The sequence below is a fragment of the Macaca thibetana genome, chromosome 13 (genome assembly GCF_024542745.1).
Source record: "Macaca thibetana thibetana isolate TM-01 chromosome 13, ASM2454274v1, whole genome shotgun sequence".
Lineage (NCBI taxonomy): Eukaryota > Metazoa > Chordata > Mammalia > Primates > Cercopithecidae > Macaca > Macaca thibetana.
The window spans coordinates 70,135,911-70,160,472 of record NC_065590.1 but is presented as its reverse complement, the minus strand read 5'-3'; the positions used below and the strand labels follow the sequence as shown (position 1 = coordinate 70,160,472).

General features: G+C 38.6%; 2 protein-coding genes across 7 annotated transcripts in view; one reads left to right on the top strand and one right to left on the bottom strand.

The window, feature by feature from the left end:
* Nucleotides 1–16,520, bottom strand: part of HEATR5B (HEAT repeat containing 5B) — a 102,921-nt gene extending 86,401 nt beyond the window's left edge. Inside the window, exons 1-8 of one of the 5 annotated variants that reach the window (XM_050753289.1) lie at nt 16,409–16,520; nt 15,418–15,565; nt 11,751–11,962; nt 9,408–9,516; nt 7,966–8,115; nt 4,901–5,072; nt 2,754–2,911; nt 1,245–1,494 (exon numbers count right to left, since the gene is read on the bottom strand). In XM_050753289.1, the coding sequence (XP_050609246.1) occupies nt 1,245–1,494; nt 2,754–2,911; nt 4,901–5,072; nt 7,966–8,115; nt 9,408–9,516; nt 11,751–11,962; nt 15,418–15,543 (1,177 nt within the window). In that variant the 5' untranslated portion in view covers nt 15,544–15,565; nt 16,409–16,520. The other 4 variants (XM_050753291.1, XM_050753292.1, XM_050753288.1 and 1 more) reach the window with 4 other exon arrangements.
* GPATCH11 (G-patch domain containing 11) overlaps nt 1–24,562 on the top strand; it is a 121,057-nt gene that overhangs the window by 89,915 nt on the left and 6,580 nt on the right. The window contains exons 2-7 of one of the 2 annotated variants that reach the window (XM_050753395.1): nt 16,639–16,723; nt 20,494–20,565; nt 21,759–21,985; nt 22,798–22,839; nt 24,020–24,140; nt 24,268–24,358. In XM_050753395.1, coding sequence (XP_050609352.1) covers nt 20,507–20,565; nt 21,759–21,985; nt 22,798–22,839; nt 24,020–24,140; nt 24,268–24,358 — 540 coding nt within the window. In that variant the 5' untranslated portion in view covers nt 16,639–16,723; nt 20,494–20,506. Of the gene's footprint in view, nt 1–16,623; nt 16,724–20,493; nt 20,566–21,758; nt 21,986–22,797; nt 22,840–24,019; nt 24,141–24,267; nt 24,359–24,562 lie in introns of those variants that run through there. The other variant, XM_050753396.1, reaches the window with a different exon arrangement.

Below are 24,562 nucleotides of genomic sequence, written 5' to 3'. Positions count from 1 at the left end.
GCCTGGGCAGCAGAGCTACACTCTGTCTCAAATAAAATAATATAAAATAAAAAATAAAACTAGTTTACTAAGTAAGCCATTATCAACAACAAAAACTACAACTATTTATGTGTTTTTTCCACTAATTTTATAAAACATTTAATACATATATATCTGAAAAATAAATTATTGATGATATTTATTCATTAAATCCTTATTCCAAAAGACCACTATTAGGCAATATAATTTGCCTTATTAAAGTTAGTATATACTTCTAATAGTGAAAAAACTAAAATGTCTTTTAGAATTTATATTTTGCCTTGCTTTTATTTTTTTATTTTTTATTTTTTTTTGAGACGGAGTCTCGCTCTGCCGCCCAGGCTGGAGTGCAGTGGCCGGGTCTCAGCTCACTGCAAGCTCCACCTCCCGGGTTCATGCCATTCTCCTGCCTCAGCCTCCCGAGTAGCTGGGACTACAGGCGCCCGCCACTGCGCCCGGCTCGTTTTTTGTATTTTTTAGTAGAGACGGGGTTTCACCGTGTCAGCCAGGATGGTCTCGATCTCCTGACCTCGTGATCCGCCCGTCTCGGCCTCCCAAAGTGCTGGGATTACAGGCTTGAGCCACCGCGCCCAGCCCTTGCTTTTATATTTAGCTTACAACTGGATTAAAAGCTCCATGAAGGCAGAAACTTTATCTCATTCATTATTGAAACCCCGAATTACTGCTCTGCAAATCTCACTCAGTAACTATTTGTTAAATTGAAAAATTTATAAAACTGATACTTTTTAGAAAAGAATTCTTGTAATTATGTATAACTGAGGTTTCACAGCGCATCTTATGGGGGCTAATAACCATCTGTAATTGTTCCTCTCTAAGTTTTCATATTAAGCCTATGAGGGGAGGAAAAGAAACAATAAAAATATATGTTTATAAAACAACAGGCCCTAAAAGCAGAAAGATCACAATATATTATTCTTTGAAGACAGCAACCAATGTGCTGCTGCATGCCAGGAAAGTTATAAAACCAGCAAAGGTGCTAGAAATAAAACAGAAAACACAATCTTACCAACATGCCACCCAAATCTTTAAAAACTCTATTTCACTGTAATTATGTGATTTTAATATCAAATAAGAGTAGTCAATAAAAATAAGCATGAAAACACACAGACAGATAAACTAATCAGTCCTATCGATATTTATTAAGAATAATAATAAAGAACTAAATGACTAAGGTAATCAACACACACAATGATACCAATTCTTACCTACGGCTTTCATTTGTTTTCCAATAGCTTGGCAGATTTCTTTGGCAGCTGCAATCTGGGCTTTTTCACCTAGCAAACTGCCCACAGTAGCTCTTAGGATAAAGGAAACACATCGTCTTGAATACACAGCCTCCACATGTGTTTGTGTTGCCCGAGGATGGGAAACCAGATCAAGTACATGGGACAGGAACGTGGCAAAGCTGCGCTCCAACCACTGACCACCCAATGTTGTCACAAAAACAACGTACGCCTGTAAATAGAGGAAGGGACAACTTCAGATATACTTACATCACTGAACAGAAATCAAAGATAAAGCAACTACAAAAATAAATGATAACAGCATGCAGAATAAATTATATTTGAGACTAAAACAGAGAAAATTTAAACTTGAGATCTTTTTACTACTTCCGGAATAGGAATTATTAGTGAAGTATCTTTGACTAAAAAACAGTTCTTAAGATAACAACTTCATGAAGAACACAAAGGGACAGCAGTGAGAGGGAAGGGAAGCTGAATTTACCCCAGTGATCGGGAAGGTAACAGGTTACAGAAACAAGAAAACCTTAACATCCTAAAGAGCTATAAAATCTTACTTACGACTTTCTCTGTAAGTTAAAACATTGTTTACTAATATTTTATACTTGTTCCGGGATCAAGGTACAGTCACGATTTTGACTATGATCACCATTTCATCTTATTAGGTGTTAAGTATTATTAGATCATTAACCATAACCTCGTATCTGGTGTTGCTATTTGAAATTATAAGTCAGATATAATCTTATAATTACATTGGTGACTAAACACTGACAGAAAATCCAATCAAAGCATTAACCAATATTTTTAGGTACAGGGTTGTTGGAGAATATTAAAATCTAAATGCTCAAGCTACCTGAATATAGTTTCAATGAAAACTGAGTTATTTTATATCTGATTTTCTGTTAAGCAAAACATAGGAACTTTAAAGATATTTACACAAATATAGTAGACATAGGTTTATTTATGTATCATTAAATATCTACTCAATTTCCATATAAGCATGTAATTTGGAATTTGAATGTAACTCATTTATTTGGTAAAAGAAATATTTCGAAAGAAACCAGACAATATTAAAAATCTCTCTGTGAGCTGTTACTTCATAACAGTCTTCCATGAAGTTTCATAAGTGATATGAACAAAATCTTTTTTTTTTTGTTTTTGAGACGGAGTCTCCCTCTGTCACCCAGGCTAGAGTATAGTGGCATGATCTTGGCTCACTGCAACCTCCACTTCCCTGGCTGATGTGATCCTCCTACCTCAGCCCCGTGAGAAGCTGGGACTACAGGTGTGCGCCACCATGCCTGGCTAATTTTTTGGTATTTTTAGTAGAGACAGGGTTTCATCATATTAGTCAGGCTGGTCTCAAACTCCTGACCTCAGGCTATCGCCCACCTTAGCCTCCCAAAATGCTGGGATTACAGGCATGAGCCACCACACCCAGCCAAAATTATTTTACACATATGTGTTACAAACCTGTGTAACTCCAACTCTCACTTCACGATTAACGGACCCTCCAACTTTTAACATTTCTCCACCGCTCTTTAAGAAACCTGACCCACCACGCAGAAATCCTGTGGCCATGAGCTCTAAGACTTCATCAAATGTTGCTCGCTTCACATTCTGACGCATTACTTTCAGGAAGAAAAATTAAAGTATGAGCAAATATATTTCTGCGGCACTCTAGCTTAATAATTCAAGTAATTATTTTTAAGGATATGTTACTACAATGGGGAAATGGCTTAGTATCCTTATAATTTTTTTCTTAAAACTTTCAATGTACTTGTAAACCTGAATTCAATTCCAAAGCAACAAATGCTCAGAAAAATGGAAAGAGCTAGAAATAAAAGCAATTCAATAAATCTATGCAAAACAGTCTAATAATAATGACAATACTGTGTGTAACACAATAAGGACAAAGCGTACCCACAGCAGATACTACTAACTGATCTCAGTTCTCATTCCCACTTGAGGTGGACACAAAAAACTTTTCTCATCACACTGCTTTCTATACAGCAGTTACCAATAGATTAAAATGTTACTGGGAATGCAACTGAATCAGCATCCCTGGTATAGAGTTTCATATTTTATGAAGTCCTTCCACATACAGTAGCAAATGCAATCCTCACAAAAATTCTGTAGAGGAGGTATAAAGCTCATGGCTAAGAATGCAAGCTTTGGTATTTGGCTGCTCGGGACATGAATTTCATTTCCGACACAGAACAGTTTTTAGAAAATTAGTTACAGAATCTCTCTAAGTCTCTATTTCCTCATCTATAAAACAGTAATAACAACAGTACATATAATTCACAGGGCTTTTAGGAGGAATAAATTTTGTAATACACGTAATTCAGTGCCCAGCACGTAGTCAGCACTTCAAAACATTACATCATCATCATAATCTACTGAAATAATTATCATTAAAGATGAAGAAATCAAAGCTCAGAGAAGTGAAATAGGGTTTCACAGTTAATAAATACAAGAGACAGGACTTGAACCTAAAACATCTGGTTCTGTTTCTATGATACAGAGGTGGGGTAGAGGTGAGGACAAGACCGGGGCAAGGTTCACTCAGCATCTGCTCACAGGCACCCCTGAGATATCTCTACGGAACTGTGAAGCAAAGCAAGAGTAATTTGAAAACTCAATGCTGCCTCTGATTCTGTTTATAATGATAATCAGGAAAAATTAAAAATTAATACTGTGGTACAAACGGGGATCTACTCATCAGAGACTGAAAATAAATAGCAAATAAAGTGCCAGATTCCAGTACTTTATACATTATCCAAAATCATTTCATAAATCTTATATGCTTGTATGTCCAGCATAATTTCTAGATATCCTGTACATTATCATCACAAAAAATGTGACTATATCAAGGAAAATGCCATTTGGGTTTTTTTTTTTTTTTTAATTTTTTGAGATGGAGTCTGGCTCTGTCACCCAGGCTGGAGTGCAGTGGTGCGATCTCGGCTCACTGCAACCTCTGCTGCCCAGGTTCATGGGATTCTCCTGCCTCAGCCTCCTGAGTAGCTGGGATTACAGGTGCGTACCACCATGCCCGGCTAATTTTTTTTTTTTTTTGAGATGGAGTCTGGCTCTGTTGCCCAGGCTGGAGTGCAGTGGCACGATCTCGGCTCACTGCAAGCTCCGCTTCCCGGGTTCATGACATTTTCCTGCCTCAGCCTCCCAAGTAGCTGTGACTACAGGCGCCCGCCACCACGCCCAGCTAATTTTTTGTATTTTTAGTAGAGATGGGGTTTCACGAGTTAGCCAGGATGGTCTCGATCTCCTGACCTTGTGATCCACCTGCCTCGGCCTCCCAAAGTGTAGGGATTACAGGCGTGAGCCACTGCGCCTGGCCAATTTTTGTATTTTTAGTAGAGACGGGGTTTCAGCATCTTGGCCAGGCTAGTGTTGAACTCCTGACCTCGTGATCCAACCGTCTTGGCCTCCCAAAAGTGCTGGGATTACAGCTGTGAGCCACCGCGCCCAGCCAGGTTCTTTCATTTTATGAAAAAGTAGACAAAGATACTTAAAAATTTAAATCCATTACAGTGACCTGTCTATATGTAATAACTAATTAGGTTTGTTATGGTCTAAATCAAGGGCAAACACAATACCTGTTGCCTGTTTTGGCATTAAAGCTGTGGCCATGACTGTTCCTAAAAGTTTAGACACTGCCACTCGTACCCCATAATTTGAGTTTTCCAAAGCCTTAAAGCAGAGAGTGGCTATATTTTCTAGTTCAGCAGTCCACATAAATACGGCTTCATTCTGTAGTTCTAGTAGACACTGGAATTAAAAACAAAAAAGTAAATAACATCCTACAACATCTGCTTCCAGATATGGAAGAGCAAGAACCAGACTCACCGCCTCTCTTGAGATAACCAAAACACTAGACAAAATAAATGAAACAAGTTTTCAAGACACTGGACCTCAGGCAATGAAGCATTTTAAGGTATCCTTAAGAGATGAGGAAAAAACAAGATGAACCCTACAATTGTCCCAGCCTACTGCTTTGAGAGAGTTTCCAGTTAGGAAGAAACATGTAACACTAAACTACCACATTAGAAAAGAAGAACGGTCTCAAATCAATAACCTCAACTTCACCCTTAAAAAACTAGATGAAAGAGAGCAAATTCAACACAAAGTAAGCCGAAAAAGGAAATAATAAAGGAAATTAATGACTAGGAAACTGAAAAATAATAGAAATGAAACCAAAGCTGCTTCTTTAAGAAGAGTAATAAATTTGATAAATCTCTAGTCAGGCTGATGAGGAAAAACAAAACAGTAAAAATACAAATTACCAAAATTAGAAATGAGAGAGGTCAAATCACTACAGATTCAACATGTTTTAAAAAGTTAGAATATGTGAACAACTTTATGCCAATAAAGTTGACAACTTAGAGGAAATAGACAATTTTCTCAAGAAGAAACAGATAACCTGAATAGCCCAGTATCTATGTTAAAATTTGATTCTGTACTTCAAAATCTTTCCCTCAAAAAAAACTCTAGGAGACGGCTACACCAGTGAATTCAACAAAATGTTCAGGTAAGAAATAATACCAATTCTATACAAACTCTTCCAGAATATTGAAGGGAACTTTCCAACTAATCCTATAATGCCAATATCACCCTGACGCTGAAACCTAACAAAGACACTACATGAAAAAGAAACTACATATCCATATCCCATATGAACACAGATACACATTTCTAAACAAACTTCTAGCAACATTAATAAAATAATATATAAGGATAATATATCATGACCAAGTGAGGTTTATCTTAAGAATGCAATATTGGTTAAAATTCTAAAACTAATCAATGTTATTCAACACATTAGCAAACTAAAAAAGAAAAATCAAATCATTATCTCAATAGATGCTGAAAAATGATTTGACAGGCACATGTCACCACGCCTGGCTAATTTTTGTATTTTTAGTAGAGATGGGGTTTTGCCATGTTGGCCAGGTTGGTCTCAAACTCCTGACCTCAGGTGATCCTTCCGTCTTGGCCTCCCAAAGTGCTGGGATTACAGGTGTGAGCCACCACGCCAGCCTAGATGTTGACATTGATATAATTCATGATTTTATTCATATTTTCCCAGGCTTATTTGTATTCTGTCAAGATCTGTACATTTAACATTACAAGATGTTGCTAAGAGAAATTAAAGACCAAAATAAATGGAGAGATATATCACGTACTTTCATAGGGTGGAAGACTTAATATTGTTAGGATGGCAATTCTCTCCAAATTCAATGCAACCTGAATCAAAATCCCAGCATGGTCTTTTTGTAGACACTGACAAACCTAGACTAGGCAAAACAATTTTGAAAAAGAACAAAGTTGGAGGACTAACAGCACCTGATTTCAAGACTTATTATAAAGGTACAGTCATGAAGAAAAGTGTTGTTGGCATCAAGATAGACAAATGGATCAATAAAACAGAATAGAGTCCAAAATTATACCTATACATACACACACAACTGATTTTCAACAAAGGGAGCAAAGGGAGTTTAGTGAAGAAGAGACAGGCTTTTCAAAATGGCACTGGAAGAAGTGGATATCCATATTGAAAACAAAAAACAAAAAAATTTGATTCCAACCTTGCACCATATACAAAAATTAACTCAAAATGGATCATATATCTAAGTATAAAACTATAAAACCTCTAGAAGGAAACACAGGACAAACCCTGGTTTACAAAATGTTTCCTTAGATACAACACCAAATGCACAATTCATATAAGAAAAACAGATACATTGGATGAAATTCAAAATGTCTTTTCCTTATAAGGCACTATTTAGAGAATAAAGAGACAGGCCACCGATTGGGAAAATATTTGTAAATCACGTATCTGATAAAGGAATATGTAAAGAACCTAAAAAACACTCTCAAAAGTCAGTAATTACAAAACAACCCTATAAAACAATGGACAAAAGATTGAGCACACCTTTCTTCAAAGAAGATATGGATGGCAAATAAGCACCTGAAGATATGCTTATCATTCATCATTAGGGAAATGCAAATTAAAGCCACAATGAGATACCATTGAGATATGAGATACAATGAGATATGTATCCATTAGAATGGCTTAAATTAAAAAGACTGTCAGTAACAAACAATGGTGATGACATGGAGGAAGTGAAATTCTCATACACTGCTAGTAGAGATGTAAAATGGCACAAGTACCTTGGAAAACTGTTTTGTAGTTATCTGAACGGTAAACTAAATCTGCCCTATGAACCAGCTATTCCATCCCTAGGTATGTGCCGAAGAGAAATGAAAGCATATGTTCATGCAAAAACTTATATACAGATGTTCACAGAAGCTTTTTTTATATTAATCAAAACTGGAAGCAACTCAAATGTTTATAACAGGTGAGTGAACAAACCAATGTGACATATCCATACAAGGAAATACTACTCAGCAATAAAAAGGAATGCACTATAGATACATATACAACATAAATGAATTTCAAAATAATTATACTAAGCAAAAGAAGCCAGAATACACATATGCACAAAAGTATATCTCATGATGTGATACTATTATATAATTCTAGAAAATTTAATCCGTTGGAACACAAAACATAATTTAAAATTTTAAAAGAAAAAAAATCATTGACTGTTTAAGAGCAAGAAGGATAAGGAGCAGTATTCTAAATTGGTCAAGTACTAACCTTGGCCACTGCACATCGAACAGCCATTGACCTATCAGTCAAGAGAGACCTGGCATTCTTATAAATATCACGATGAGAGGAAGCTGCTGCACCACCCAGGCCACTTAGAACTTTCTGCAGACTCATTAAGATTTCACTTCGCCCTTGAGACTAGACATGTATAGGAAAAAAAAAAAAAAAAGATTTTGTAAAATAAATTCCATATTTAAACAAGAACATGCCAAGACAAAAGTTCTTTGGGTCTAATGGTCTTACCTCCAAATTATAAACAGTAAATAACGAAAAGTACAATAAAATTAAGTATCCTGGAAAGTAAGAATATTCCATTAAATATTATCTTTCTTAAAAATTAGGTGATAAGTAAATATATTCCAATGTTTCTATGACTTACTGAAGTACATACAATATACTGAGAACATGAAGACAGACTCAAAAGCTTCAATATATCTCAACGACCCAAACTTTCAGAATATAAAATATTTTCAGAATATAAAATATTAAGTATAAAATAGTTAAGAAAAAAATACATAAACCATCCAAAAGAGGAAGCAGAAAACAACCAACACATTTAAAAAAAGTGTCAGAAATATGGCAAACCTTCGTCTTCCTGTGACTAACTCCAACTCTTATATCCATATTCTCATAGTGCTTATTGTTATTTCTAACAGTGTACTCATCACAGTGTATCACAAAGCTTATTCACACTTGGATCTCTTCCACTACATCGTAACTTCTTTGAGGTCAGGACCATCTTTGTACGCTTAATGCCTGACAAATAATATTTTATCAATTCTTTTTTAATGAATGAATAGACAAATAGTTCCCAGAAGAGGTATCCAATTCTAGTCCAATGACAGGTATCACTGAACAGGAAAATAATTTAGGCACAAAACACACAGGCACAGGGAAAAGGCCATGTGATAAAGGAGGCAGAGATGGGAGAGATGCCTCTATAAGCCGAGGAAGATCAAAGATTTCCAGCAACCACTAGAAGGTAAGAAGGAAAGGAAGCATTCTTCTCTAGATCCTTCAGTGGAAACATGGCTTTGCTGACACTTTATTGCAGACCTCCAGCTTCCAGAACTGTGAGACAATAAATTGCTGTTTTAAGCCACCCAGTCTAAGGTAATTTATTACAGCAACCAGAAAATTAACACATTAGCTATGGCACCAAAAAAAGAAGAAAAAAAAAAGCCAATCCAAAAGTATCACAGGACTAAATAAAAAATAACAGGTAAACCTATTCATTGTCAAAGAAAAGCATTCTTTCTCTTCCCCCGATGTATGTTAAAAGAAGGGACAAGTAATAATTTGAAATTACCTCCTTGTTAAGCAATATGAGTACCACAGTGACAGAAAAAGAAACAAACAAAACATATTTTAGCTGACATCTAACTCTTGCCACAAGCAAATATTCAAATAATACTGGTTGTAAAACTTACCTCTGCACTTTTCAGAGATTTCAATAGATTATTCACTGTTTCTGGAAATGCGCTGCCCAACATTCTCCCCATTTTTTCATAAAATGCTCCAACACAAGCCACTGCAGCCCTGTGAGAAGTGACAATTTCACTGGTCATCGTTCAGGTTAATGATACAATTATACTTTTCTCATTTTCAGAAATCAATCTGCATTTGTCTAGGACACATTTGGCTATAATCCTTAATTTCAACTATCGAAAACAATTTGTTTATCCTTCATAACTGCAACAAATACTATACTATATTTACACTGTATTCTTGTTAAATACTATAAATTGTATTCTTGTTAAAATACAAAAGAATCTACATATGTACATAATAAATCATACCCATTATTTGGGAAGAAATCCAAGCTTTTCTTTTTTTGGGGGGAAGACAAAGTCTCACTCTGTCACCCAGGCTGGAGTGCAGTGGCATGGACCCGGCTCATTGCAACCTCCGCCTCCTGGGTTCAAGCCCTTCTCCCGCCTCAGCCTCCCAAGTAACTGGGATTACAGGTGCGTGCCATCATTCCCAGCTCATTTTGTATATTTAGTAGAGACGGGGTTTCACCACATTAGCCAGGCTGATCTCGAACTCCTGACCTCAGATGATCTGCCCGCCTCGGCCTCCCAAAGTGCTGGGATAACAGGCGTGAGCCACCGCGCCCAGCCCCTAAGCTTTCCTTCTATGAAGACTTTCCAAATTATGTCAATCCTCAACAATCCCTCTCTTCTTTCATTATATATGACACTAATGTCAATCACTCATTTTGACAAAATTATATCATTTATTGTGTTGTAACTTGACCATTTTATACGTCTCCATCTTGTCTTGCCAGTGGAAATGTAAACTCCAGAAACAGGGAATATATCTCACACATTTGCATCGCTCACAGTGTCTGCCTCTTAATTTACAAATAATACTATAGTATTTGTAAACCTGTAAAATTTAATCTAAATTACATTAACAGAACACTCGGAAGAATAAACCAATAGCAACACATTTCTTCAGGAGCAAGAAATGACCCCACTGTCACTTAGGTCAATAGTAAGTGAATAGCTGTGGGTTTAGCTTAAAGGCAAAAGTAGGGCATGGTGGTTAAGAGTGGATGCTTTGGAGTCTGGCAGACCTGTGCCTAAATCCTAGAACCCACCGTCTAATAGCTATGTGTAGTTGGATCTTGGAAGTGGGCAGGTGGTCTACCATGAGGCGAGTCACTCCAGCTCCAACAAATAAAAATAAATAAAAGCTGTGTGATCTGAGCAATTTACAGATAAGAGAGTTAACTAAATTTAGCTCACAATCAAACACATAATAAACAGTAGAATCAGGGAATCAACTTTCACCTCTTCAACTCCAAATCTCATGCTTTTTGATACCCTGTAGGCTGATAATAAATTTTAAATGACTGGCGTCACATGCCAGCATACATTAGAGATTTCCTAAATAGGACCCATGGATCCACTGGAAATACATATGAATGTATAATCAATTCTACTTAACCAGAACTATAAAATTATGTGTGTATTTGCTAAGTAGCAGTGAACATAGCTTCAAACTTCAAAATAAACTAGAAAGTACTAGAACTGTCTAATCTCCTCTAAAACTTTTGAGGTTTACATCTATCCTAAACAAAACACAAAATCTAATCACAATGTATCTAGGTAGTTACCTAGTGATACCAGGTAACTACCTAAAAGTAGACCTAAAAATCAGAATCCAGGTTTTGAATAATCTCTCTATTTCCTCTGTAAGCTATTACGCTGACCATGGCCCTTTGAATGTTGACGTTCTAGAGTTGTATCCCTAGCCGTCTTCTCTTCTCAAATATACTCCTCCTCCTAGGTAACTTTACTCATATCAAAGGATTCAGCCTACTCACCAAAACTACATTTCCAAGAAATCTAAAATCCCAACAAGAATTTCTCTTCTCAAATATACTCCTTCTTCTCTCCTCAAATATACTCCTTCTCTTTTCTTCTCAAATATACTCCTCCTCCTAGGTAACTTTACTCATATCAAAGGATTCAGCCCACTCACCAAAACTACATTCCCAACAAATCTCTAAAATCCCAACAAGAATTTCCAACTACCTATTATACGCTGTCATTTGGATATTCCCATTTGTATTCCAGAATCAGCATGCCTAAAATTTAACTCATTTTCTTCCCATCACAACTCAATCCACTTAGAGCTCTCATTGTTAGCAGCATGTCACAGGTTCCACCCACCTGGGGGTTTTTATGGTCCATAGTCTCCTACTACGTTTCCTCAAAAGAAAAAATAAAACTTCAAGGGCCCCTGTTAAAGTAAGTACTTACAATTTTGTTGGTAAGTAGGCTGCAGTGTCATCTTTATTTCTGATAATGTCATTGCATTTATCAAGTGTCTGAAAAACTGTAAAAGTATCTCCAATGCTATAAAGGGCTGCGAGATTTTTAGCTAACAATTTTCGTGTAGGTGGTCCAGGTGAACTACTTATTAATCCAGTTAATTGTTCGACAAGTTTTTTCTGTTTTTCCTTTACATCGGTCTGTTACAAAAACATTTTTAAAAGAACATCATTAAAAAATTTTTTTGTTACCTTTTAATCAAAATAAAAACTACTTAACGCTTAAGGCACTCTAATAATTAAAAATTTGTATTGTATTAAACATAAACCGTGAGAATTTTTAAGTTATGGAAAAGTTCAGTAAGAAATGAGCCATTCTTTCCTACATTAAATATTCTCCTTCATTCTCCTCCAAAGCCAAAAGGTTAGCTCCAATAAAAGTGAAGACTCTGATTCAAAAAGTTATGAGACCAACTTACTGAGAAATAAATCAGCAGCCAAAAGATGCAAAATATTGGGTGTACGGACAACTGACGTCTTACAACCCAGATAGGTTTCCCATGTAAAAGCAAAGTCAGCAGTTCATAAAGTTACAGGCCAGCAAATGAAACCAAAAGAAACTGAAGAGGCCTAGGCAACAGGAAAAAAAATGCCCAGCTCTACCCATAATCAATACCTAGAATTCATTCATTTATTCAAACAATATTTATTATGTACTTAATGTATGCCATGTACTAGGGCGCAACAGTGAACAAAATAGACAACAAGTCCCTGACCTCATGAAGTTTACATTCTAGTGGGGAGGGATAGAGTTTACCAAACAAACAAATGAATAGTATGGGTGCTTACTGTTTTATGTGGATTAATTAGAAAAGGCCTCTCTCTGAAAAGAAGCGAAGGGGTGAGCCAGGCAGATACCCAGGGGAAGAACATTCCAGGCTGAAGGAACAAGCATAAAGGCCTTGAGGTTGGAGCATTCTTAGCATCCTTGAAGACAGCAAGAAGGCCAGTTTGACTGGAGCGGAGTAAGAGAGAGAAAGTAGTAAGAGACGAAGTCAGAAGGATAGAAGGGGCCAGATCAGGTAGTCTCTTGTACCCCACTATAGAACTCTGTATGTTACTCTCACTAAGAGAACTTTGTATATTACTCTGAGTAACAGTTTGAAGTAGAGGAGGGTCGTGATCTAAATGTTTTAACAGGCTCACTCTGACTTCTAAGAATACTCTATAAGGTCCACAAATGGAAAGCATCATGAGCAAATAGGAAGCAGATGCAATAATCTAGAGAGATGATAGTGGTAACCATGGAGACAAGTAAACTCTGGATTAATTTGTGGAGGAAACCATAGGATTTGCTGGTGAATATGATGTGAAATTTGAGAAAAAGAGGGAAGTCAAAAATGACTCTATGGTTTTCCCCCTGAGCAACCAGAAGGATGAAATGGTCATTTCCTGAGATAGAGAACATAGGGAAAAAGACAAGTTTGGGAGGAGAAATCAAAAATTTGGTTTGGGTATGTTAACTCTGGGATGCCACTTAGGTAAGAAAGAAGTAGAGTAAACATTATTCTGGGAATCACTATTTCATAGACGATAGTAAAAATCACACAATTAGATATCACTGAGGGAATATGTACAGATTTTTTAAAAATGCCCTGAACTGAGGAAGATTTAAAAAACAACAATTAGTAGTTAGTGAAGTGGGAGAGGAACCAAAACCTAACAGTGTCTTGGGAAGCCACGAACAGGAAGAAAACTTCACACAAACTGTGCAAAGCAATGAAAACAATATTATTTTCTAATTTGGGTGGAGGGTGTACAGATATTCATATTATGCTTCATAACTATGTTTTATATAGTCTTGTATTTATCAATTTCACAACAAAATTAAAGATGTTTTAAGTGTTTCGAGGTGAAAAGATGGAGATGGATCAAATAAGACAGAATACTGACCACTGATTGCCCAGACCACTGATGGCTGGACAAGAGCTGTTTCAGTGGAGTGGAAGTAAATCCCCGGTTGTAGGGGATTTAAGAGAAAACAGAAACTTCTAGTTAAAGATTACAAGTGAATCCATGCATTAACTGTTTCTTTTTGTTGTTGTTGTTGTTATTAGTATACTCTAAGTTCTAGGGTACATGTACATAAAGTGCAGGTTTGTTGCATATGTATACATGTGCCATGTTGGTGTGCTGCACCTATTAACTCATTTATATTAGGTCAAGCATTAACTGTTTCCATAGAAACTCCATTAAAACCATACTAAAGGGCAACAAGAGGAATAATAACAAAGCACAAATCCAAAGGGTAAAGAAAGTAGGAAAAAGAATCAGCACAATATTTGGAAACCAAGTGTTCCCAACAGGGAAAGCTAAGAAAGGACGTATCTTACTACACAGGACCCCCTAAGAGATCGTGGTATTTTTAAGCCCTAGGTGCTTTTGGAGGTGGGAGTGAAGTTGTACCTTGACAGAGAGGGAATAGTTGAGAGTCTAAGAAGCAGTAAGACTCCTCTTCTCCACTATGGAAGCAGACTGAAACCTTATTCTCTGGGAAGAGTGAAATACCGTATGTCTAGACTAGGAGACCCCAGGCACAGTTGCGGTCTGGGAAAACTGCACTGAAAACACAGATATGCAGTGAAAGTACACATACTGAATGTTAAAGTCTCCACTCTTCTCCCACAATTCCAAGAATATAGCCAGCTAGCCATATACTCTTCAGACCTGAGAGTAGAAAAGTATCTTCTGGGGAATAAGCAGCCTACAGAAATCTGAAATACTACGGTCAGGAACCAGACCAGCCTACAGTGAAGTCCAGTTTAAAAGATTGGCCCTGCTGAGAAAAGGTTTTACTACTCACTTTTAAATTTGAACAGCCAAAGATCATCAGACATTTGAGGGAAGCATCTACCTTTTTTTTTTTTCCCCCCTAGATGGAGTTTTCACTCTTGTCATCCAGGCTGGAGTGCAATAGCGCGATCTAGGCTCCTTGCAACCCCCACCTCTCAGGTTCAAGCGATTCTCCTGCCTCAGCCTCCCGAGTAGCTGGGATTACAGGCGCCCACCACCATGCCTGGCTAATTTTTGTATTTTTAGTAGAGACGGGGTTTCACCATGTTGGCCAGGCTAGTCTGGAACTCTTGACCTCAGGTGATCCGCCCACCTCGGCTTCCCAAAGTGCTGCGATTACAGGCGTGAGCCACCACGCCGGGCCATATCTACTTTTAAAGACAGAATATAAAATACACAGACAATAAAAAATAAGCTGAATCGAGACTATGCAGGAAGAAAACAAAGAAAAAAAAAAGCCTATTATTGACTCCTCAGAGAGATAAGTGAAGATACTGGGATTGTTAGGCTGCATAGACAGACCATTTGCAATGGGTGATGATAAATTTAAAGTGACACCAATCATGTAGCCACGTTTTTCTCCAGTTACAATGAACTGCACAGGTAGAGATATAAAGAAGGTAGGCAATGAGCTGGATTTAAACGAGGTTTGAGTTTTGCCACTAAATTCCCATTCGTGCAATATTCTGAAGTTCCATAAGTGACCCACAAACCTTCCAAAACATAATATATGTTTTCTTAAGAATCATGACCACATAATCTCTTTACATTAATGCAACTGGGAAAAAAGAGCAATACCATACCTTGTTGGCAGCAACCAAGACTTTATCAAGAAATCGCAACCATTCAAAGATAAAAACCGGTCTTTTTGCTTCAGTGATTTGAGCCAAAGCTTCTTCATTTAGCAATAAACTGTGGGCTAACTCCATTACTGAAGTTTTAAATTCACACCTTAAATTTAACAGAGTAAAAAATACTTGTAAGTTTCTTTTTAATGTTGAAAGTCAAGCTTTATGGAATATACCCACTAAGAAAAGTATGACTACTCATTTCTTTTGTGGAAAAACTCAACTTCTTTGAGGCAAAACCTGAAAACATACTTTTAAAGGACAAAAATACAAACAAAAAAAAAAGCGAAAAAAACTGCTTGGTATAAGGAAGAATGAATCATGGAGTGAAAGGAAAATTAAAATAAATTACTGCCCCAAAAAAAGGCATTATTCCAGAAGAAATATGTCCAGCAACACATATGTCATTTACTCTTTCTATAAATGAGAAAACTGAAGCACTAAGATCAAACACCCCAGCCGGGCTTGACAACCATCCTCCTCTTTTTCTCGTCCACTGCTCGGTATATCGCACCTTTACCCTCCCGCGCTGCACCTGGTCAGGGGGACTGAGGTCAAAACACCCAGCACAGACATCCCGAACTGCAGGTCTCCAAGACTCTTCCAAAGGGGATGGGTGGGGCGGCCAGGTCCCGGCGGCCAAAGCCTCAGTGACAACACCGGGCGGTCAGGAATGCACCCGAGAAGCCTCGCGCGCTCGGGGTCTGGCTTCACCCGGCTACTCCAAAAACCGAAAGCGGCTGACCCGGGGAAACGCAAGAGGCCGCCGCAAGCCTCCGTGGGGTTCCGCAGGCTGTCAATAGCACGAGGCGGCGGCTCGGAACTGCGCAGGGAGCCAGAAAAGGGAAAATGTTCAGTACGAACTCAAATTTCCTCCCCACCCGTCTAAAAATGTACGTGGGACAGGAGTCCGTGCGTGTCAACGTGCATGCTTCCGCGACCTCACCTTCTAGTCTGAAAAGGCAGATCAGCTGAGCTCCGGGGGCAGAGGCAGCCACCAAGAGACCCGGATGCCCCACCTCCCGCACTCCTGCCTGCAGGAAACAAGGGAACAGCGCTTGCGCGGAGGGCTGGTCTTGCGCAAGCGCAGTCACCACGTCCTCCTATCACCCACCGCAAGTTTCCAATTGAGTCTGCGCTCGGAAACTGCTGTGAGCCGAGGCGCGGAAGTCCGATGCTGGTTGGTGGGCGCATGCGCAGCGCGCGCTCCGCGGAGCTGAACCAGGGCGAGTAGAGAGCTGTCAGATAAGAGAGCTGTCAGGTAAGGGTCTGGGGAGCGCCGGTAGAATGATAAAAGGCAGAGTGCGGTGGCCGTGAGTACCATATCACACCGTCAGCCACCTTTCCATCCGTGGGTGGTTGCGTCTGTGGGGCGCTTGCAGCCAGGAGGAACGCGGGAGGGAAGGGATCAGCGGTTCCTGAGCATAGTGTTGAGAGTGGGACATTTCTTGTCACATTTGTACTGTAGGTCCATCTCTCCACTTTTATATGTAATAGTACTCTCAATATGTCTGTTTCTTGACTACCCCCAGTAAAAAAACAAAAACAAACCTACTCCTACAGTCTTCCCACTCTCAAAAAATGTTAACTCCTTCCACGTATTCAGGCCAAAAACTTAGCGTTATCTTGACATCGTTCTTTACGTACTACCTACAACATCAGCAAATCCTGTAAGCTCTACCTTCAGGTATACCCCAAATGCGACCACTTCCATTGCTATCACTCTGGTCCGAGCCTCCATCATCTCTGCCAGAGTATCGCCTTGTGACGTTTATGCTTATGTTTGATGGAAATGGATAATGCTAAAGTATATTTTACCAATAGAAAGAGAGCTTTAAAAGCAACATGTAACCGCATTCAGATGTGCCTGGCACTTTAAATAGGTCTCTTAAAAACAATGTAATCCTATTTGCAAGGCACTGTGACCTGGATTCTTTGTGGTTTTGAAATAGTCATTTAGCCATACTGAGCCTTAATTTCTCCAATAGGAAAAACAATTCCTACCTTGTAGAGTTGTTAGTGGTGGTTAAGTGTGATAAAAATGTGTGATATACTGGGTAAATGTTAAACCATTATGTGTAAAAATGCTGTTATTACAAATGAAGAATCAGATTTAGAGGGAGTAGGTGAATTATCATAAATGCTGTATATAATAGTGCACGTTTTTAACTTATAATAAAAATAGGTAAACTAAACTGTAATGTTTAAAGATGCACACGTGGATGACAAAACTACCAAGAAAATGAAGGAAATGATTGCCATAAAAACCAGAATAGTGACTATTCTTAGAACCAAAAGAGAGGTGCAACTGGGTAGGGGACGAGGGCTCCCAGGTGCCTGATAAGGTTCTACCTCCTGATAACTTTTGCTGCATAACAAATTATCCCCAAATGTAACAGCTTAAGATAACTGTAATCATTTGTTATCTCAGAGTTTCTATGGGTCAGGAATTTGTTAGCAGCTTGGCTTAGTTTATTAGCATGGACTTTCTTAAGAAGTTGCAGTGAAGATGCCAGCCCAGGCTGAGTCATTTGAAGGTCTCCCTGACTGGAGCAAGAGGATCCATTTCCCAGGTAGCTCGCTCCTGTGGCTCATGAGTTTGTGCTGACTTTTAATAGGAGGTCTTGATTTCAATCGTGTGACCTTCTCCATAGAGCTTCTTGAGTATACTTATGTGACAGCTGACTTCCTTCAAGTGAGTCATCCAATTTCAAAGTTAGAATGACCTAAGAGCTGCAGTTATGACCAATAAATCAACTCCATCATTTCCACAAAATCCTATTGGTTACACAAATTAATCCTGTTCACTGTGGAAGGAGACTACACTAAGGATGTAGAAAACCAAGCAGCAAGAATGATTGGGAGCCATGTTGGAGGGTACCACATGGTTACAAGAATGTTTGACTCACAAAAATGTATTAAGCTGTGTGTTTGTTTTATGTGTTTTCTGTACTTATTTAAAAAGTGTTTAAAAATGACATGTTGACATAGGAAAAAGTTATAAAATCACAAATATTAAAGACCCTTTTTATCCTCATTGTTGCTAAACAATTATTAAGCATTTATGTTTTGGATGCAGTGGTAGGTAGGGATGATATAGGGGACTTGTTTTTGTGTTTAGCACAAGATATACATTATCTAGTTGAGAAGATATACATTAAAAATATAAAAAATCAGGCCAGGCATGGTGGCTTATGCCTGTAATCCCAGCACTTTGGGAGACCAAGTGAGGCAGGTGTATTACTTGAGGCTAGGAGTTTGAGACCAGCCTGTCCAACATGGTGAAACCCTGTCTCTACTAAAAACACAAAAATTAGCTGGGTGTGGTGGTGGATGCCTGTAATCCCAGCTACTCGGGAGGCTGAGGCACGAGAATTGCTTGAACTCAGCAGGTGGAGGTTGCAGTGAGCTGAGATCACACCACTGCACTCCAGCCTGGGCAACAGAGTGAGACTCTGTCTCAAAAAACAAAAAAGAATACCATTAAAAATTAGTATAGTAATCCTTTTTTCATCCAGTGTAATTTTCTGGACACTTGGTTGCAGTTGACAGAACCTCTACTTCAGCAAGCTTAGGTAATGCAGAAATGTATTAGTCTATGTAATGGGGTAGAATGCTAAGTCGCAGCATCAAAGAATCCACGGCCTTGAAAACTAGGCTCGTTTTCTCTATCTGGCTTCATTCTTCAGACAAGATCCCTTCATGTGGCCAAGAAGATGGCCATCCACAGCCCAGCTTCACATTCTCCCAGTTCAGAAACACCCGTAAAAGACTTTCTTTCCCCGACAACCCATATATTCATATAATGTAAGGAAAGAGATGGTTATTTCCCTGGCTGGGTCATCTCGTCCCCTATTGGCTGGACATAGGGTACTATAATTCACCATTTTTGTGCCCAAGGAAATATGGGATACTGACATTGCCACCTTCTACTAGAACCACATGAAGGGCAGAGGGTTGGGTTCCCAAAGGAAAAGATGGTAGGCAGGAAAAAACACTATATATGCACCACAACAAGTGACTACACTTTTGTCTTAAAAGCAACTGAACTAGCAACATTGACATTGCCTGTGAACCTGTTAGAAATGCAGAACCTCAGGTTCCAGCCCCAGAATCAGATTCTGTGTTTTAAGAAGATCTCAGTGCAATTTGTATACACAATAAAGTTTGAGTAGTACTTTTGTAGATAATTACTTTAACCCATTAAGGGCCAGTAATTACATGATTTTAACTATTTTGGATAGAAACTGTCCCTCAAAAATATTTCCATATAAGTGAGTTGTTAACTATATCGAGTTCCACATGAGCAGCTTGGACATAAAGTGCTGTAGAGAAAGGCCTGGAGTGGTCAGGACAGGTTTCTGAAGGGAGGGTAGCCTTGGCCTACAGGGAAGAAATGTCTATGCTGTGTTCAGAGGGCAGTGAGAAGCCATGGGGCTTGAATAATGAATCCTTAGGGACAGTTGTGTCAGATTATGAAGGACAACATCTCATGCTTTGCAAAAGTGACTGGTCCCCCACTGCCTACAGAGTCAGGTTTAATGAAGGATTTGAAACAGGCTAATAACCTGACCTGACTTGTATTTAAAAACAAACAAGCAAATAAACAAAAAACCTCTGGATGGGGTGCAGAGGATGGATTGGTAGAGGAGACCAACTAAGAAGCTGGTTAAGAAGCTGTTGTAATAGTTCAGGTGAGGAAAAAAAAAAGTGCCTGAACTAAAGCAGTGGTCGCAGCTGTAGAAAAAATGTCTGTGAGGAGTTTTATGGAGGAAGACTTGACACAGCTTCATAAGAGGTCAGGAGGAAGGAGATAATGATGACATTAATATGGAAATACAGGGGATGTAGAAGGCTGGGGAGAGGGGAAAGAAATGAGTGTTGAGTTCGAAACGTCCACAGATAAAGATGTCCAAAGGGCACCTGAATATATAGTGGAGCTCTAGAGACAGCTCATGGCTGCAGATACAGAAAGGTTTATTTCCATTCTGATACACACACACAAAAAAGTAATTATTACTTTATTTGTAGATACTATAGCCATATGAAGTTGAACATGGCAGAAGAAGAGGACTATATGTCTGATTCCTTCATTAATGTCCAGTAAGTAAATGTGCATACCCAATGCAATGATATGTATTAGATGTGTAGATTAAGCAATGACATTTTATTTTATTTTTTTGAGACAGGGTCTCATGCTGTAAGCCAGGCTGGAGTGCAGTGGCACAGTCATAGCTCACTGCAGCCTCCAACTCTCCAGGCTCAGGAGATTCTCCTACCTCGGCCTCCCAAGTAGTTGGGACTGGCAGGCCTGCACCATCATGCCCAGCTAACTCTTCTTTTTTATTATTTGCAGAGACAAGGTCTCACTATGTTGCCAAGGCTGGTCTCTAACTCCTGAGCTCAGGCTTTGGCTTCCCAAAGTGCTAGGATTACAGGCATAAGCCACCGTGCCCAGCCTGACATTGAGTTTAAATGTGCGGTTGGAAAGTCAGTCTTCTTGCTTTATGGAAGTACCTCCTATGCCTCCATACAAAGATACTAGAAGCCACTTCCTCCTTTTAATGCTAACCATTGTACTTTTGCCCATGATCCTTTTTATTGCCTTCTTCCAAGGAAATTTACTCCTTTTCCTTTATTTCATCATATTGTCTCTTCTAGTAGTTGGGACAACTTTGTTCTTTATTATATACAACTTTGTTCTTTATTATTGCCAACATCCTAGAAACATAGTAAGTCTAAACTTACTATATCTGATTTCTTCAACTTTGTGCTTTCCTTATTTTCCTACGATCTGGCACCAGCCTTCATCATTTCTACTAAAACAGCCATTCTTAGAGGTCACTGATTAGGCTCTAATGTCATAATAACAAAGATGATCATAGAGGTAGTGCCGAAATATTAACTGTTGTCAGGTGAGTAAGTGACAGAGTTATGAGAAAACTTGGCCAGGCGTGGTGGCTTATGCCTGTAATCCCAGCACTTTGGGAGGCCGAGGCAGGCGGATCATCTGGGGTCAGGAGTTCGAGACCAGCCTGGCCAACATGGCGAAACCCTGTCTCTACTAAAAATGCAAAAAATAGCCAGGCATGGTGGTGGGCGCCTGTAATCTCAGTTACTCAGGAGGCTGAGGCAGGAGAATCGGTTGAACCCAGGAGGTGGGGGTTGCAGTGAGCCGAGATCATGCCATTGCACTCCAGCCTGGGTGATAAGAGCAAAACTCCATCTCAAAAAATTTTTAAAAAAAGAAAAGAAAACTTTATGGACTCATCTAAAAAAACTTTTCCCTTATTCAGAGAAGATATCAGACCAGGATTGCCAATGCTAAGGCAAATCCGAGAAGCCCGCCGAAAAGAAGAAAAGCAACGGGAAGCCAATTTGAAAAACAGGCAGAAGAGTTTAAAAGAAGAAGAACAAGAAAGACGTAACGTTGGGTTGAAGAATGCACTAGGCTGTGAAAACAAAGGGTTTGCCTTGCTGCAAAAGATGGGCTATAAAAGTGGTCAGGCACTTGGCAAGAGTGGTAAGTCACGAGTGGAAATAGACAGGTATTCCTTAACACCTAATTGTGACTTATGAATGAGGACCAAAGCTGATGCTTTAATCTTTATCTACATAGAAATTAAAACAACTTGGGCTTTTTAGTCTATTATGTATTAATAAGCCTTATGGAGAACTTTCATCATCCTGCATCTATTTTAGATACCACATATGCCATCAAGAGCTGCTTATCAGCCCAGCTTAGCCTTGAAGGCACTAACAACTGAGATGGATGTGGCTTACAACAGAAGTAGCAAAGAATGGTGATAAGTGGTGGGTTGAGAAGTGCAATAGCTATAGACATTGAAACAACACTGAGGATGATGGCAAGACTTTGCCCTGCTTGCTCTGTACCTGTGGCAGCCATCTGAGTGACTGTCCAGTTGGAGAGGCTTAATTCTCACCTCTCTTTTTAGGAAGTGAAACTGCTTATTAAGATAGAGAGGCTATATATTTATAGTAACCTCTGTAAACAGTTTTTCTTTCCTTTATCGTAATTGCTTTGCTTTCACTTAAGGCTATCACCCTCTTGCACTAATAATATCAGTGTTGTTCCTTCTTAAAACTCCACCTTCAGGTGGCATAGGAGGCTGTGAATCAGCCTTTTTGATGAGTAGGTATTTGAAGACAAGGGAGGTAATTGATTATATATAGAATACTGATGTTCAGATTTCAGTTTTGAATATCATTGAAACAGGAGGGCATGTGCATAGAGCATTGTAAAGTTGCATACTTATACTGTCCTGTAGTTTGAGGAAGATTTTCTAAAGTAGTTTGTATTTCATTCTCTTTCAGGGGGTGGTATTGTTGAACCGATTCCTCTCAATATCAAAACAGGTAGGTAATTATTTTGGAGCATATTTGCCAGTAATAATAACTTACCCTTAGATCTACCACATATATTTGCTCAATAAATACTTTTTTTTTAATGATGGTACTGTTACAGTTCAGTTAAATTTTGTTAAATTTCTAAACATCTTCAACCAGAAAAGAAATAAGTTTTAGTGAGTATAAAATAAAATTTAAACTACACAAATGTGGGAAGAACAAATCATTATAACCGTTGAATGTGCAATACTGTTTTTGTCCATTGAAATGTCTTAAAACTGTTTGGCTCTGGGAGGCCGATGCAGAAGGATTGCTTAAAGCCAATAGTCGGCTGGGCGCGGTGGCTCACGCCTGTAATCCCAGCACTTTGGGTGGCTGAGGTGGGCAGATCACCTGAGGTCGGGAGTTCAAGACCAGCCTGGCCAACATGAAGAAACCCCATCTCTACTAAAAATACAAAATTAGCCGGGCATGGTGGCGCATGCCTGTATTCCTAGCTATTTGGGACGCTGAGGCAGGAGAATCGCTTGAACCCAGGAGGCAGAGATTGCGGTGAACCAAGATTGCGCCATTGCACTCCAGCCTGGGCAACATGAGTGAAATTCCATCTCAAAAAAAAAAAAAAAAAAAAAAAAAAAAAGCAGCTAGGAGTTTGAGACCAGCCTGGGCAACATAGCAAGACCTCGTCTCTGCCAAAAATTTTAAAAATTACCTGGGTGTAGTGGCACATACCTGTAGTCCTAGCTACTCAGGAGGCTGAGGCGGGATGATTCCTGGAGTCCACAAGTTCAAGGTTACAGTGAGCCATGATTGTGCCACTACATACCAGCCTGTCTCTATAAAAATAAAATAGAATAAAAGTGTTCTGAGACAGATTTACCTACCAAATGTTTTGCTTAATACATTGGATGAATTCAAGAGAAAAAGATATACTTTATTCATCATACTTAAGTAAAACTATAACAGTTAATACTGTTTTTCTGATTCGAAAAATTGTTCATAGTATTACTATCTTATGAGATTAATAATCTTTGTAAAAATCAGATTATGTTTTGGGCTTAAAAACCTTAGTGTTTTCTACTATTAGTGTATTCAAATGATTTGTGAGTGATAGTACTCAAGTGAGAATTGCATTTAATCTGTACATACAAGTCAGTATGTTTCTCATCAGAATTTTTGGTTTGAATAGGGAAAAGTGGCATTGGTCATGAGGCATCATTAAAACGGAAAGCAGAGGAAAAATTGGAAAGCTACAGAAAAAAGATTCACATGAAAAACCAAGCTGAAGAAAAAGCTGCAGAACAGTTTCGGTAAAGCTGTTTTTGAGCTGGTTTTGGTTTTATTTCCTCTTTATTGTGGTATGTTCTCTGGTACTTGGGCATATAAAATGGTTAAAGAGAATGTAGACCTTCAGTGTACAATTTTTCCTTCAATTAGAATGCGACTTAAAAATAAGCAAGATGAAATGAAGCTAGAAGGAGATCTCAGAAGAAGCCAGCGAGCCTGTCAACAATTGGATGCCCAGAAAGTAAGCCTTTTACCAGCTTTCAGTTTAGTAAAGTGTTTTGGTGCCCACTGTGATTTCATATATATGTGTGTGTATATATATACATATTTATATATGTGTGTGTATATATATATATTTTAAAAAAACTAAGAACTCCAAGCCTGGCTTATCTACTCATTAAAGCTTTCATGTAATGTGCACTTCTGATCTGTGATAATTTATATA